At 34.7% G+C, this 16,335-nt stretch overlaps 1 protein-coding gene across 1 annotated transcript; it reads left to right on the forward strand.

Annotated features, from left to right (window-relative positions):
• Positions 1-1,348: 1,348 nt before the first annotated feature.
• LOC145682252 (uncharacterized) lies at positions 1,349-1,998 on the forward strand. The gene is made up of 2 exons (XM_081753834.1): positions 1,349-1,704; positions 1,746-1,998. The coding sequence occupies exons 1-2, from the start codon at positions 1,349-1,351 to the stop codon at positions 1,996-1,998; spliced, it is 609 nt and encodes a 202-aa protein (XP_081609960.1).
• Positions 1,999-16,335: the final 14,337 nt, after the last annotated feature.

A 16,335-nucleotide genomic window follows, 5' to 3' on the forward strand; every position in this document is an offset into this window, starting at 1 on the left:
ACTAATTGTATACCGTACATTATAATAGTTTGAAATGTATATACACCTCATCAGTGTATCAATTTTAACTAGTTTTATTTAACATAAAAAAACACTTACTTTGTAAGAAAAGTTCGAACAGAGTTGCACCATACAAACTCTTCCCCACACCCTAGTATTGTATTTCAGAAGATGACTGTACCAATCACCGAAAACCAAGCAGCTGAATCATGCGTTTACATACGCCCCCTCTCCTCAACACACACAAAATAAGTTAAACTATTTCTTGAAAAGTTCTCTGTCACCTTAATCTAAGAATATATTTAACGAAACGAAGTAGGTATATTATACATTACTTTACAATCTGAAGTTTGATTTAACTGACATAAATTAAAACTGAGCATAATATGCACGCAAATTAGCTTAAATGAGTACTATAGGGAGCTAGCTTGTTTACCAGCGGGGGCTGAGGTAGAGGGGAAAAAATCCAACATGCTTTCTGCCTGACTCTTGCGACACTCCCTTACCCTCCTTCTATATGCCAGCGTTGCCAGGGGTAGAAAAGGTTATTTGTTGAGTGCTGTTGTGGTTGCGGTTTTATTGCTTGTTAATCATTTGACAATGGCTTCACAGCGTAAGAGAGGGCAAACTATACACAGCGAAGCTAGGAAAGTAATAAGGAAGGTCATAGTGCAGTGCGACGAAGAAGCGAGTTAGAAAAAACTGAAGCATTTATTATCAAATCCTAATTTGCGTGTGTCCACCTATACAGGGATCTCTGTGCGAAGTGTGACAAAACATACGGAAAGAGGGAATGGACGCTGGTGAATCATCACTCACCACTCCAGGTAAAAAACGACCTAAAGCGGAAAAGTATAGGTTTCATTGTGATGAATTTGACAGGCGCGTTATACGTGATATCATTCAACACTTATATTTGCGGAAGAAAATTGTTCCAAGTGCACCAAAGTTATTGCCAGTCATCAAACAAAAAGTTTACTTCCCGTGGAAGGTTCACACTTTACGGCGGTTGCTTCATAGTATGGGGTTTCAGTGGAAAAGATGCAGGAGTAATAGGAAGATTCTCATCGAGCGTCCAAATATTGTGAATTGGAGGTGAAGGTATTTGAGGGCCATTAGAAATTACAGGTCACAAAATAGAAATATCGTTTACATAGACGAAAGTTGGGTAGACAACAATCTGACTTTTAGGAAATGCTGGCAGAGTGAAACTTTACACGGTGTGTCTTCAAACCCAAGTTCTTCGAACAGGTTGATCTTAGTGAATGCTGCAGCAAGTAGTGGGTTTATTGATGGGACAAGTTTAACTTTTAGAGCAGGAAGGGCTTCTGGGGACTACCACGGACAAATGAACTCACTTAATTTTGAGAAATGGGTTACGGAAGAACTTGTCCCGAATCTTCCTAAAGAAAGTATCATTGTGCTTGATAATGCTCCCTACCACAACATACAAATTAACAAACCACCATCAAAGTATGCTGTAAAACAGGAGATGATGAACTGGCTTCAAGACAACCAAGTTCCATTTTCTCAAAATATGAAGAAGTTTGAACTACATCAGCTGATTGAACAACATAAGCCACAGAAGAAAGTATATCGCATTGATGAATTATTGAAGATCAATGGTCATAACGTACTTCGCCTTCCGCCTTACATGTGTGAACTTAATGCCATTGAACTAGCTTGGGCAAAATCAAAAGAATTGTTAGGGAAGATAATCCAACAGGGGATTTGCCTTTGTCTAGATTGGAGGAAGTGACCAGAGATGCTCTGAAATCTGTGACACCGGAGGATTGGGAGGGGTACAACAAACACGTGATTAGAGTGGAGCAGCAGTTCTGGGAGAAAGATGGATTAATAGAGGATACCATAGATAATTTTGTAATTGAACTTGGTGGTATTGACAGTGATGATGATGATTATGATATAAGCGAAGAGGACGAGAATTCGTCTTCGGATTCTGAACTTGCTCAGCGCATGTCCGATAGTGATGATTAGAGACCGGATGTTAGACAAAATGTCTGTTCTTTAATATTAAAAATATAATCAAAAATAACGTTTTGAAGTTTAAATCGGAGGTTATAGTTTCAATTTAAGACAATTTTATTTTGCCTATTTCGCCCGTTCCTGCCTAAATAATTGCTTTAGTGCCTAATATTGCCTATTCTATGAATTTTCTTCCAAATTAGACTTTATTGGGAGAAAGTATATAAATTAGAATTTCAAGAAAGGATCCTGCCTCTTCCGAGAAATATAAGTGTTGTTTATATTGATAAGATGCCGTAAAACTTTGGACTGCTATGCGTACTGATAAAGTGCTGTAAAAGTTTGGATTGCTGTGTGTACTGATAAATATATAAAATTTGGACTGATGTATAGTGAAAAAGTGCAGTAGAGAATGTATTTACCAAATATACTCGGAATATATGGCAAGCTTCGTTTTCATATATACAGGAAAAGAAGATATTCACAAGCAGGTAGCCTATGTTTCTATATTCTTTGAACATTATCTAAGACGTGAATTTATTATTTTTAATTGTATTGAGTATGTATCTTCATTATTTTGAGTTACATTTTAGTGTCTATTTTATAAATTTTAAGTGCCTATTTGCCTACCTATTTTCCACGTTTTTAATGCCTAAACATCTGGTCTCTAGTGATAATGATTAATTGAACGTAAACATAAAACATACCTGTATATTCTTCATTGCACTTGTAAACTGTTACGTGTTAATAGGAATGTATATAATTTATTTATTTCAAGTGATATATATAAGCTCTGTAATTAGATTGTAAATAGATATATTATACAAAAACAATGCTGTTTTTAGAGCCAACAAAATATCTTCGAAAGAGCGGAATATTCTTAGATATAATTATTATTAATAAGAATTAAAATTATTATTATTAATATTTATTTATTTATAAGAATTAACGCTCTAAACGAGCTTAGAAGCTTCTAAATGTAGAATCTACACTTTTTCTTGCATAAAGTGGGATTTAAACCATTCCATTCAGCTGTCCCCAGCGGAACTGACCTTTATATTGGAATCGGAGACTAAAATGCTAGACCACTCCGCCACGCGAGTAGCTATAAAATACAGAAGTGAATAATATGCAAAATGTACCCAAATACGGTAACTGCTTATGCAAATTTGTAAATGACGAGTTAAAAAAATCTTTCGATAGCGATTGCATGATGTGCATAAACTCTTTGAATTAAGTGAGTATTAGGTGATTTCTTTTTACAAAGAACTGGCAACCCTGCCCAAGATTGTCGAGTGACCGTTTCGTGGTGACGTGAGTGGGGCACCTGTCAATCAACTCTGAATTCCTCAGCCTCTCATTAAAGCTAGCTACTAATACTACCATACACATCACACGAAGCGAGCTACGCCAATAAAAAAATCAAGGTCAATAAGAATTAATTAGATCTTCAGTCTATATTTTTAAATTGCTGCTATGTTGACGCTATGAATTTTGGGCTTCGTATACTAAATGTCTCTATGCCAAACTCTCCCTATATAAAAGGTTTTTCGTCGAATCTGCAAATTGAGCAAGCCGCGCGCTAATGATGGGAGGCTGATGATAGTTCATCACATAGGAAGACACTTTGAAATGCTAGGTGAGTCACAACACTTTCTTCCTTTTTCTGGGATTCATCCTTACTTACAGTCTAATTTGGTATAGTCTATGTAGTACCTGTGTGCGGCGTACCTTGAAATCATCGCGGTTGATAGCCTCCAAACACAGTGGACTCCTAAAATAAAGCAATTGTTGTAAAATTACTATTTGTAGCATGTACTATTTGGGGCAAAATTTAAAAACGAAAGATATCTCAGAATCAAGGTTAAGTCAAACGAAGCGTTTTATGCAGTTTTTATCTTACCTCAGGCTATCCAAAACACTAAAACATTGTTTCCTATACTTTTCGAAGTTATATACTAAATATCTTAATAACTGTCACTCAAATTTGGTACGCTGAATATAGTTATAGTGTAGATATAGAATTGAAACTATGATCCAAAGTTAAAATAATGATATTACAGAACACAATAACTTAACTTAGGATGAAAATGGAAACTGTAGATACATGAGTATTACTGAGGGAAGGAAGGAAAGTAACTCAGCTGGGTTACGAGTTTGACAGAGTTCATACACAGAAATCGTTCGGTGGTTTATATTTCCTTTTCGACTTAAAATATAAAGAAGATAAGCTCGCTTTAAAAAGAGTTAAAAAGAAAATAATTTTTAAAAGATATAATTTATTCTGAATTGTTGTTCAGTATTTGTAAATAATGTAGAAATCCGACACAGAGCTTGCCCGCTGGATTCTGGCGCCCAAATTCCAACTCCGCCTGCCTGCCATAAAGTAATAGCAATATATACTTTTTTTTTAAAAAAAAAAAGTGCAGATTAAGCCTAGCTTAATATTTACATTTTTTAACGATACCTACAATATGGCGCTAGATTCGTCGTACAAAAGCAGAGGAGTGTTTCCTGAGAGTAAAACAAAAAAAAAAAGGTCTAATAAACTTAGGGCGAAAAGCCCATCGTTCACGTGTTATAGGCTGCCGAAAACATGAAAAAATCAATTTTAAAGGTCCATAGTTCCAAAACTATGGGACCTACCAAAGTCGGGTCAAGACCTCGCTTAGGAACTAATATGTGCTCTATCCAAAAATACATGTTTTAGAAACTAGGTCTTACCAAATGTAAAACAGAATTTTAAAATTCGAACCGGAAGTTCTCGAAAAAATCGCAAACTTCGACTTTTCAGATAAACTTACGTTCATTTGTTAATTTATGTACCAAAAGATACGCATGCGCAAACCAAACTATAATAAAACATATTATATTCATATCCCTACGTACACTCATGTCCAAAATGATTGTCGAATATCTATAACTGTCTTCTTGTAAGAATATAATTTGATAATGATTTTCCAGGGTACTATTGATACTGATACTACATGTATAATCGGGAAATGTATATTCGTAGTAAATTTCAGGAGAAAAGAATTACAAACACGAAAATTAGAATGACAAAATGTTGCAAAATGGACAAGAAATTTTTATTTTAGTTTTATTGTTCTTATTTTCTGCTCTTTTGACATGAAATTTTTCACTTACATGTCTTTGCCTATTATACACATACTAACATTATAAGAAACACCAGTTGAATTCGTTATCAAATTATATTCCTACAACAACAGATTTATAGACATGCGAGAATAATTTTTGTCATGACTGTACATACCACAACAAGAATTATAACTATCCGTCTCCATAGCTGAATGCTGAGGCTACGAAGTTTACCATTTTCCATGTCCTATAAAATTCGTAAATTGTACTTATCGTTTTGATGGGCCATTATTTGACGGAAAATCTTTTCCGACAACAAAAAATACGTGTCGTTTAAAAAAAAAACATGTCTAGTTGCTATAAAAAAAGTTTCAACAATATCTGAGATGGTTGAAATGGAAGGCGCAAACCATTATTTGTTATTTATATGTTGATTCATTTTCCAATAGCAATCTACATGTAACTATATATCGGAACCTTATACCTATTATAATATTTATCATAGCTAGAAATACGTAACACATAGTACTCCGTAAGGAAGCTATTACGAACTCAAGGCCTTATGTAAACTGATGATGTAGAACCACAGGAGTGAAGTAAAGCTATATTAGATGTAAGGCATAGTTGTATGGGATATAAAATTTTTACACTACCCTCGGTTACGTGCATATCCACCGTCGCTGACATACCCACTCCATTCGGAAGCACACCAAGCTCATCCTGCTAAGCCCTCGTGCTCACTCTGTTAATAATATTCATGCTTTTCAGTGGCTATCTAGCACTGGTTGGTTCGTATTTTTCACATTGTCGTACTATCACTGCTTTTTTTTCATGACAGGGGGCGCAGTGGCTCAGTGGTAGAGCGTTCACCTCTGGTGCTTGGGGTCCCGGATTCGACCCCAGCCCCCGCCAAGTGAACTTTGTGGTGGACAAACACCGTGCTCGTGGGTTTTCTCGGGGTTCTCCCGTTTCCTCCTACTTTCTTCATTCCACCATTTCACTCATCTCTCATTATCACCGTCTCCTTTAGCCTAACCGGCATAACTGCTTGACGTAAAACTCAAAGATTTCATTTCATTTCATTTTTTTTTCATGACAAAGGCACAAAGCAATTCCAGGAACTGACTGAACCGATTGAAGTTACTGTCCGAGTCAAAGTAAAATCTTGTATTTGGTCTCCTAGTGCAGCCAGTTTAAAAATTTTGACACATTCCTTGTAACCTATTATCAGGTTAGCTAAGCGTTCACAAAATGAGGAGCTCCATTACTAGTTGCAGATTGACTTACGGAGGGTTCATTAGAAGCACAGTTCATAAAATACGAACAATCTTGTGCTATGTGAAAAAAAAATCACAAATGCTATCTAACCGAGTCACGGCAGGAGTGCAGCAGAGGGCGTGAGTCCGTATGGAGCAGGAGGGTCAGCGAAATTGAAGATAGTGGAAGAGCACACTTACACATACAATACTTTCACTACCACTCAAAATGCATTTAATAATATGCTGTGCTCTGACGTTAATTATTTATATTCATACTCGCATTCCCTCACGAGAAATATTTCACATAATATTTTACCTTTAAATTGCTTGAAATGAATCTTATATCGGCTTTTGGGGGCCGAAAATTTATGGTGAAAATTATTACATTGTTAAATATTGGCTAATTTTGGTTCGGTTATGTTAGTTTAGCTTAATTAAGCAAGGTCTACTTTGCTACTTCGAAGTAATTAAATTTGTACAAATAGAAAGTTTAGATAAAATACGATGTGAAACTAGTTTTTTAGTGTGAGAAGGAATGACAGTGTGGATATAAGAAATTACTGTCAGTTCATACTGCACAGCATATTGAAATGAGTCTTGTGTAACAGTGAAAGCATAATTTGTGTTAGTGGGGTTAAGTTCCAAAGTTGGTAATCTGTATGTAGTAAAATTTTGAAAATTTACCGGCAAGAAATGAATCTGCTTGTTTGTGTGCTTCATAATGTATAATGAAAGCGAAAGTTGTGTTTATTTTCTTATATAAACGGTTCTAAACATGGAACTATTTCGTAAGCGGAGGGAACTACTTGGCGCAAGGTTACTTCATGGTAGGATTATTGAATGTAATGAGCATTTCTTTTTGAAAACATTGCTGGTGATAATCAGGAAAAGCTATTAAAAGTAAGTAAAAGTCATGGGTTAGTAAACCTGAATTGTAGAGAATGCGTTAAGGATGTAACTATAAAGAAACGTGGAGAAAGTTTTATTATTTACTGTAACGGTAAGTGACATAATCAACAAGGCATCAATCTAGAACACAGGCCCGACTCCCCATTTAGCTGTAATAAAAACAGAAAACAACGTGCCCTCCGGGGCACTAACCCGTCTCCACTCGCTAACGCTCACCCGACATTATTATGTGAATTAAATGCAAAACTTTGGTAAAGAAAAAAAACAATTATTATACTTTTAGCCAGAAAGTAGGCGAGGACCAACTTCGGAATAAATACCTGTTAGCGTGCTATTCCACTATCATCGTTTATGCGCGTAGCCCCCGTCCCTGACGCGCCTGCTGCCTACAGGCGATCCTTATCACTCGGGCTTTCGTACTGCATTCCTGCCCTGACTCAGTTAGATAGCACTCGCGCTTTTCAGTGGCTACCTAGCACAAACTGGTTTGTGTTTTATGCCCGGTTTAATTTACAACGCCCGGTCCAGCAGGTACTCTCACTCAGAAAGGAGAAATTACGCATTAATAATAATAATAATTTTATGCACATTAATAATAAATCAAAACTTACCTAACCTTAAGCTAACCCCTACCCTACTTATTTATATCTTACTACACTTTACCTTACCCTACTCTACTATATTTTTTCAAAGGGCCCTACTTACCGATGCGCAGTTGGAGCGTGTCTTGTAGTAAAGTTTACCCTAATGCACTGTGATTTTTATGTTGTACGTCCATACCATCCTCATACTGACCTCTCCTTATGTCAATCTGCAAGTAGTAATAGGTCTCCTTAATTATTGCATGGTCCGTTAACAGAAATACAAAGCTCTACCCTAACCTGAAAATGGAAAAAAATGTCAAATGTTATATATATAAATAAACACTTACTCGTTTGAAATGTTAGCTTCTTTACTTCATATCCGCTTCACAAACGAATGTTCCACCAATCTAACACTCGTTTGTTTTCAAAACTCCCTCGTTCAAATCAGTGTTGCCAGACTGACAGCTCGGAATTATTCCAAAAGCTGATCGAAATTATGCTAGATTCGGTCAAATTATGCTAGATCCTCATAATTACTAATTCAGGAGTTTTAAAAGAAAAAATAACAAAGTTGAGATACGATAACGTAACATAAAATACGCAGAGTGCAAGAATGCGTGGTTAGAACTCAATACTTCACGCACCAAAGCTTTAACTCAACTAAACTATTGCAGTCGTTGCCAGACTCAATGGCGTATATATCGCATAAATGAATGCAAAGTGTTTGTTTACATATTTTGAAAGAACCTAGCAGTATAAGCGGAGTTGGGAATTGTCTGCTAGGGGAAGTGGGAATTTTTGGTTGGTCGCGGACCTTACATTTCAGGAATAAAGATGGTCATGAAGTCAGAAATAAAGATAGTGAAATTGTCAAAAAGTTCGGAGGAGAATGGCCCCCATAGCTCCGACCATGCCTCGCAGTTAAAGGATTAGAAAACCCTGAGTGGAGCCTAAAAAGAAAAAAAAAGCCCAAAGCCGTTTCTAACTTACCTCGGAAAATAAGACTGCCTGTATGGTTTACCGACTATATGAATTGATGGAAGAGGATACATTTCTGCCGTTCTTTTTCTTCCCACGACCAACTTCTTTCTCATCTTCAGGCTTTACGGCTTTTTGATAAACTTGCTGAAATTATGCTAGATTTGGGTAGGATGCTAAAAGCAAGATGCTAGATCCTAAAGAAATGCAAATTATGCTAGACCTAGCATTATTATGCTACATCTGGCAACGCTGGTTCATATACTTGCCCCTGGTGCTGCATACTACAGGTAATAGAATGACGTGGTAGGCTGCGCCTCCATTGCTTCCGAATGCGATTGCGAATGCGAATCAAGTTGCAATGTCTGTTTCAACGCTGCACTGTGAAATAATTTTGCTTCAAAATAAGTACCTTAAAATCTTGAGAGCACGATGAAGACGAATGCGGATAAATGACATACTTTTGCACATTCAAAGGACAAATGGCATTTTCTTTGTGTGCAAAATAGACTGAATGTTGCCCCCTTTATTATTATGCTTTCGTGGTAACCGCTATTTTCACTTTAAAATAAATTAACTAAATAAAATTAGAGATTACGGAATCAATCTACTTTCTAAGTAAATTTTCTCCATGACTAAAAGAAACCCGTTTTTGCTATTTGAAACATATTTGTCAATAATTACATATATTCATAAAATCATTATTTAAGGAACAAAAATGAAATATAAATTGAATAAAAACTTGGGGTTCATATATTAATTAAATCTTTATATTTTAAGGACAAAACAAAGAAAAATATACATACCTTCCACGCCAAGTTCCTTGCTTACATCTGCCCATAATTTGTTCATTACGTGTCGTTTGCGATAATCTGGATAAGTTTGGTTCCACAATGTAACTTTATCAAAAGCACAATTTATTAAACCATGAGCATCTACTTGCATCTTAATTTTTATTTTTTATTTTATCTCCGCACCTCGCAACGTCGTTTGCTTTCACGCAAAACAAACTTTATTTCTCTCGTAGCGCTCAATTCGTCTGCAGGCAACTCTAATTCACACGTATTCGGACGAACAATCCCAACAGGTTGGGATCATTCGTATCTTTTCGTCGTTTTTTTTTTTTTCACAATTTGCTGGTCGGAACTAGTCGAAGCTTCTCCAATTTATTAAACTCAATATCAACTCAACAACATATATATATATATATATATATATATATATATATATATATATATATGTGTGTGTGTGTGTGTGTGTGTGTGTGAGTGTGTGTGCGTATGTGTGTGCTTTTGTGAATTTCTTCGCGCTTGTATGGTTAGCATATACGCTTTGAGCACGGAAGACCATGGTTCGATATCCGCTGGGAGTTCATGTAGTTGTTATACCATTTTAAACTGTAGACCCAATGTCTCAAATACACACACACATATATAGGCTTTTCAGGCTATGCCTTTGGTACACTTATGTTCTTACTTGGGAGCCGTCGAAAATTTCGTAATACAGAGTCCCGTAGACCGAAAAGTAAGAAGCATGGGTACAGCATAAAACTGCCATGGAAAAAGCTTTTTAGGCTATGTTAATCCTTATATATAATGTACCTAGCTTGGCCAAGTTACAATGGAGGAAAGGCAATCACCTTCAATACACTGATAATAGAAAATATTCTCCAGATATTATTATCCTCCTCTCCTGCAGAATGAAAGTCCTGACGAAAACGTAGTATCATTTACATATAACCACAACCATATTTTGTGTAATATAACAAACAGTGGCAGTTAGAATCCATTTTTTTCACAAATCCTTCCAAGGGTTAGATTCCATCTCCCCCTCCCACAAGGACTAAAATTAATAAACACTGGGATTACATGTTATTTTTGTACAAGGGACGCAATTAAAGTCCCAGTTCAGCACATTCACACTTAGACTTTGAGCCTGGAAGAAACTTTCTGGAAGAAAACCTGTTAGTATTGTCTCTTGGTTTCTCATGTGGTCTCACATACATAAAGTACAAGAGTGTAGAACTTCATATGCCATCGTTAATTGAAATTTTTCTGAAATCAGGAATTGTTATACAGATAAAGTTAAAGGATGGAACATGTTTAGAGGACTTGCAAGTGACATCCAACTACAGTTCTCAACAAATGTGTAATAGATGAAAATGTATGTATTGACTCTATTTTCTGGTACTTACGTATTATTTATTTATGTTCCTCAAAATTCATTGGGAAGCAAGTAAAGACTGTACCTGTGTGCGTGACAAAACGTAAATGTACCGTATAATTAAGGGATTTTTTTTTACTTTTTTAAAATAAAAACTACAATTTTAGTCCATCTCATATCTGCTAACAAAAGGAGGTAGCGGACCAAAGATAGCTGTTGTTTATTAAAGGTCGTTAACAGCAGGGGTTTCATTCAGTCAGAGGGGGAAAAAGAATAATTGGAAATTTCTATATTCGTTCGAACTGCAATATACTAATTCCTATTGTTTTAAGAAACATTTCCTTGCCATTTGTCTGCATCAGAAAGGAAACGCCAAAAATCACTAGAATGTGCAGATTTACCCGAAGTAGCACTAGATCACTAGTTCAATAGCAAATCACTAAATCTAGTACGAAATTACTGAATGTGGCATCCCTGCTTTTGACCAAATGTTCATAAACTTCTTTCCATGTTTCGATGAGTAGGTTCACCTCCCAAACGGTGTAAACAGTGCACGCGAACACCCTATATATATATATATATATATATATATATATATATATATATATATATATATATATATATATATATATATATATACATTAGAGATATGAAAGAGCCGAATTTTTCAGCCCGAACCTAATCCGGCTCGAATGTAGCTATTCCCGACCCAGCCCAATGCAGGCTCGGAAATTTTGGAAGTTTTTTGTCCCAAGCCCAACCCAGCCCAAATTAATAGTGGAGCACACTCGCCCAAGCCCGGCCGGTCACTAGTGTGAACAATTAATTCTCTATATGGAAAAAAGTTCAGCCACTAAGCAATACAATCTGTAAACGTTGCATTGTTTGTAATACCTTTCACTTCTCGTTAGTTTTATTGCAATTATCATTTAACTAAAATAATTGTTAAAGAACTACAAATAATCGCCCGAACACAGCCCTACTTAAAGCGCCGGCCCGCCCAAGCCCAGCCTGGGGTAAGAAACAGCAGAGTTGGACCGCCTGAGCCAGACCCGTGCAGTGCACTAACATATATAGAGGAAAGTAGCCAAATCCGACACCCCAGTTTGTTTTTCAGTCCTATAATTGATGGAATTAGAATTGATCATTTTTAAGTATTCAATATAAAAAGTTAAACAAGTTTCTTATGTTCAGTTGGCTGTAGAAAGTTGATAAGCCTAGCGTGGTTGAAGCTAAAAAGGTTTTTCTGAAACATTTCAAATTCATGAATCAGAAAAAAGGTAGCCTAAATCAGCACCCTCGTATATTACTAGCAGTGAGTTACCTAAAATTACCAAATAAACTGAAGAAAATTAAATATGACCAGATAATGACGTACCATGACTTTATTTCGGAAAATATAAACAATTTGACTAATAAAACATAAAAATGTTGAAGAAATATAAACATTTTTATTTTCATTGTATGTATGCGCTTCTTGCGTAAACATTCAATATAATTATGAAAACTGTTCAATAAATAAACAAAAAGCACCAATCTTAACACATAAGATGCATAACTCACATTTCATCTTTGTCTGAACAGAACATAGATGAATCATCATTTTCTGGTGAAGCAGTGTATTCAATGAGAATTTCAAGTGTTGAAAAGATAGCTGAATTATGAGATACTAAGCTTTCTTTCATCACATTTCCTTCGATCTCACAGCAGTTATGGCCTCAGTCATATTTTCTTTTGGCCAATTGTGATTATAGTGCGTGGTTTTCTTTCCGTTTCCCTAATTAAGGCGGCTTCTTTTCGGTTCTGCAACAATGAAAAACTCCCTCAGAACTCGATCAACTCTATTTCATTTTATATAGGACTATAGCCTATAAAGATTAGAAACTATAAGGTCTACTAATGACACATATGCCATTAAAGAGGGTGCTGGTTTAGAACTCCAAAGGGGATGCCGGATTAGGTTTTCAGCACATGGCGGAAACAATCGTAATAGTTTCGCAATTAAATCTTATAACGCATTACTATTGATGTATTTAATTACTTTGTAGTTCCTTAATTAGCTACTATAATGAAAATGTTGCCTACCCATACTCCTTTATCGTGAAACTTCAGATTTCTGTGACGCTACCAAAACTTGCAAGTCACTCAAATCACAATGCCTACTGATTCTCAGCCCCCAAACGTTGTAGAATTACTTTCTAATATCAGCGCCTTTTCTTAATCGGAGAAAGTAATGTGCCCAGCACAACACTTAGCTGCTATGCTTCATAGAGACGCTACAGACTTGGGTGCCGGATTACGGATAGGGGGCTGGTATTGGTAACTTTCCTCTCTCTCTCTCTTCCCCTTCTCTCTCTCTCTGTATATATTCTCCAATATTTTAATTAAAAAATGTTTCAGAAACATTTCCGATAAAATTTATTTTAGGTATAACAAGGAATATGTTCTTTTATTGTAACAGAAGCATGTATTATGAGAATAATGTAAAAGTATTTTTCTTTGATATATAATAAAATACTATTAGCTAAAAGCACAAACTATATTTCATAAACATGATAGTAAACCATTTCTATTCATTTTTAATATCTTTTTTAAGTTTTTTAATTAAACACTAGATAAAATATTCTGAAAATAATTCTAAAATATTGTATGAAAATATTTTATTTAACCCTAGGAAGTCCAAGGGAGGGGCTTTTCGAGCCTACTCGTTTGTATTTCTTGAAAATACCCCGTCATAGGTCTTGATGAAAATATTGAAAATTTTATTTATTGTGTATTATTATTTCTTTGATAAATCCACATTATTAATGTGCATTTTTATTTAGTAACTTGAAAGTTGAAAATTATTTCAAAGTAGTGGGCTCATCGAACCCCCTCCTTGGACTTCCATGTGACATAATTTCTACAAGTATATTTCCTGAAAAACTCCGTCGTAAGTCTTGATTAAAATATTGAGAATTTTATTTGTTGTCTATTATTACTTCTTTGATAAATCCACATCATTAATGTGCGTTATTATTTACTAACTTGTAAATTAAAAATTATTTCTAAGTAGTGTGCTCATCGAACCCCCTCTTTGGACTTCCATGTGACAAATTTTCTACAAGTATATTACCTGAACTTAGATTTTTTCGTTTGTATTTAACAAGGATTGTGTTCTTATATTGGGAAACAACATATCAGCCACGAGTAAGTTCTGAATTATTATTCTATATTCATTTCTTGTTAGATGGCATTATGTGAGATATACTGTTATACAGTGGAATCGAGGAGACCCCATTGGACCTACTTGAGACAGAAAAAATTCTTGGACTTTCTAGGGTTAAGTTACAGAAGAAGGTAACAAAAACAATTCTATACAAAATTAATAGGTGTTTTAAAAACATTTCTGGGAAATGTTTCTCATATTACGAACGAATTTATTTTTAAAATATTCGAAACATTTTTAAAATTGTATTTCATACGTTTTCTCGTAACAATAGAAGAGATTGCAAGTAACACTTTGGAAAACATTTGTAAAATCTATGGAATATATTTCCTATTCTGTGTTTTATATCATGTATGTAAAATATTTTCAGTATTACTTGGAAAACATTTTCTCTCTAAACATTGAAAACATATTGCATTACATTCAACACAATAGTAGAATTTGTGAAAATTTTACTTAGGTTATTTTCCTTCTAACGTTCTAAAAATATACTTATTGTAATTGATAAAAGGTTTTCCAAACATTTTTTAAAAAATATTTCCTCTAAGTATTTAGAATATTTCTCAGATATAACAAGAAATATATTTTATCCAGTAACGGAAGAGCATATTCTAAAAAAAATGTAAAAATATTTTTATAATATATCAGAAAATGTTGTTCACTAAAAACAGAAAATATTTTCCAAAACATAACGGAAAACATTTTCTATTCATTTTTAATATGTTTACTTTTCCCTGTTTTAGAGTTTTATTTTCAAAACCCGATAAAATATTCTGGAAATAAGACTAAAATATTGTACGAAAATATTCCATTTAAGTTATAACAGAAGGTTACCAAAATACTTTTGTTAAAATTAAGTAAACCTTTTTAAAACATTTCTGAAAAACATTTCTTATATTACAAAAGAATTTGTTTTTAAAATATTCTAAACGTCTTAAAAATATATATATTCAATACGTTTTCTTATAAAAATAAAAAATATTGCAAATAACCTATTAGAAAACATTTTTCAAATATATGGAATATATTTCCTTTCATTGTTTCCCATATCATATATTGAAAACATTTTTGTTATTATTTCGAAAATATTTTCCTTCTCAATAGTGAAAAATATTAGATTACATCAAATAAAATATTTCTAATAAATTTTGTGAATATTTTCCTGAATATACTTTCCGGCTAGCATTCTCAAAATATACTTTCTTTAATTTCTAAAATGTTTTCTTAACATTTTTTGGGAAAATATTTTCCGGAAATATTCGGAATACATTAGGGAAACCAGCATGGAAACCTAAAGAGAAGGAAAACCTTTTGGAAACCAAGGAAAATATTTTCTTTTGGTTGAGAAAATATTCCTTGCTGTGTGGGTGTGGACACTTGACTACTTTTACTACTTGTTCATTTATATTTTTGTACGAAATATTAATTTGTTCTACATTTCACATAAGTTGATACTATGCAAGATAAACTATAATGGACATAAAGGGAAATTTGAATATATATATATATATATACAGGGTGGGCCATTTTAATTAATCCACGGAAATATCTGAAAAATGATAAAACATAGAAGAAATTTTTTAAGTACACGTTATATATTGCTAAGGGGGAAAACCAATTCCGCCAAAAGTACCCCTCCACGCCCCCCCTAAATGGGGGTAACGGGGGGTAACTTTGAAATGTCAAATGGGAACATGGGTCGAGTAATACCTCGTTCGAAAGGTCTTGGAAAACTAAGTAACGCTGTACCAAAAGATGTTCCATATTGTGCACCGGTTTCAAAATGGCCGCCATAATATGGTTCGGAAACTCCAGTACCCGTAGTGTGAAAACCATGGAAGGTAAATGAATGGAACAAAATTGAAATACGTAAATATCATAGGGCATATCGAATGATGTAATCCCTGTGATCCCAGTGGCCTCCCTGAAGGGGTCTTGTGGGCTAACTTCAAAATTTCAATGTCCGACCGGACAACGGTTCGGGCGTACGCTTGACCTACCCAATGCTGTTTAGAAGGCAGACTTCATGCATAGAGAATTGGTGCACTAAGTTAACGCGGATGGCCACAGTTACATTTTGATTAACTATTAGCATGCATGTCATATTGTGAGCTTGAGGGACGAAACGGTGTGTACGTATATCCCCGAA

This window comes from Thermobia domestica, chromosome 3, assembly GCF_964235325.1.
Source record: "Thermobia domestica chromosome 3, izTheDome1.hap1.1, whole genome shotgun sequence".
Classification (NCBI taxonomy): domain Eukaryota; kingdom Metazoa; phylum Arthropoda; class Insecta; order Zygentoma; family Lepismatidae; genus Thermobia; species Thermobia domestica.

Excerpts from the sequence above, each read along its gene's own strand:
- LOC145682252 (XM_081753834.1), top strand. The coding sequence starts at position 1,349 with ATGAACTCACTTAATTTTGAGAAATGGGTTACGGAAGAACTTGTCCCG. Across the intron at positions 1,705-1,745 it reads TGGGCAAAATCAAAAGAATT|ATTGGAGGAAGTGACCAGAG; the intron begins GTTAGGGAAGAT and ends GCCTTTGTCTAG.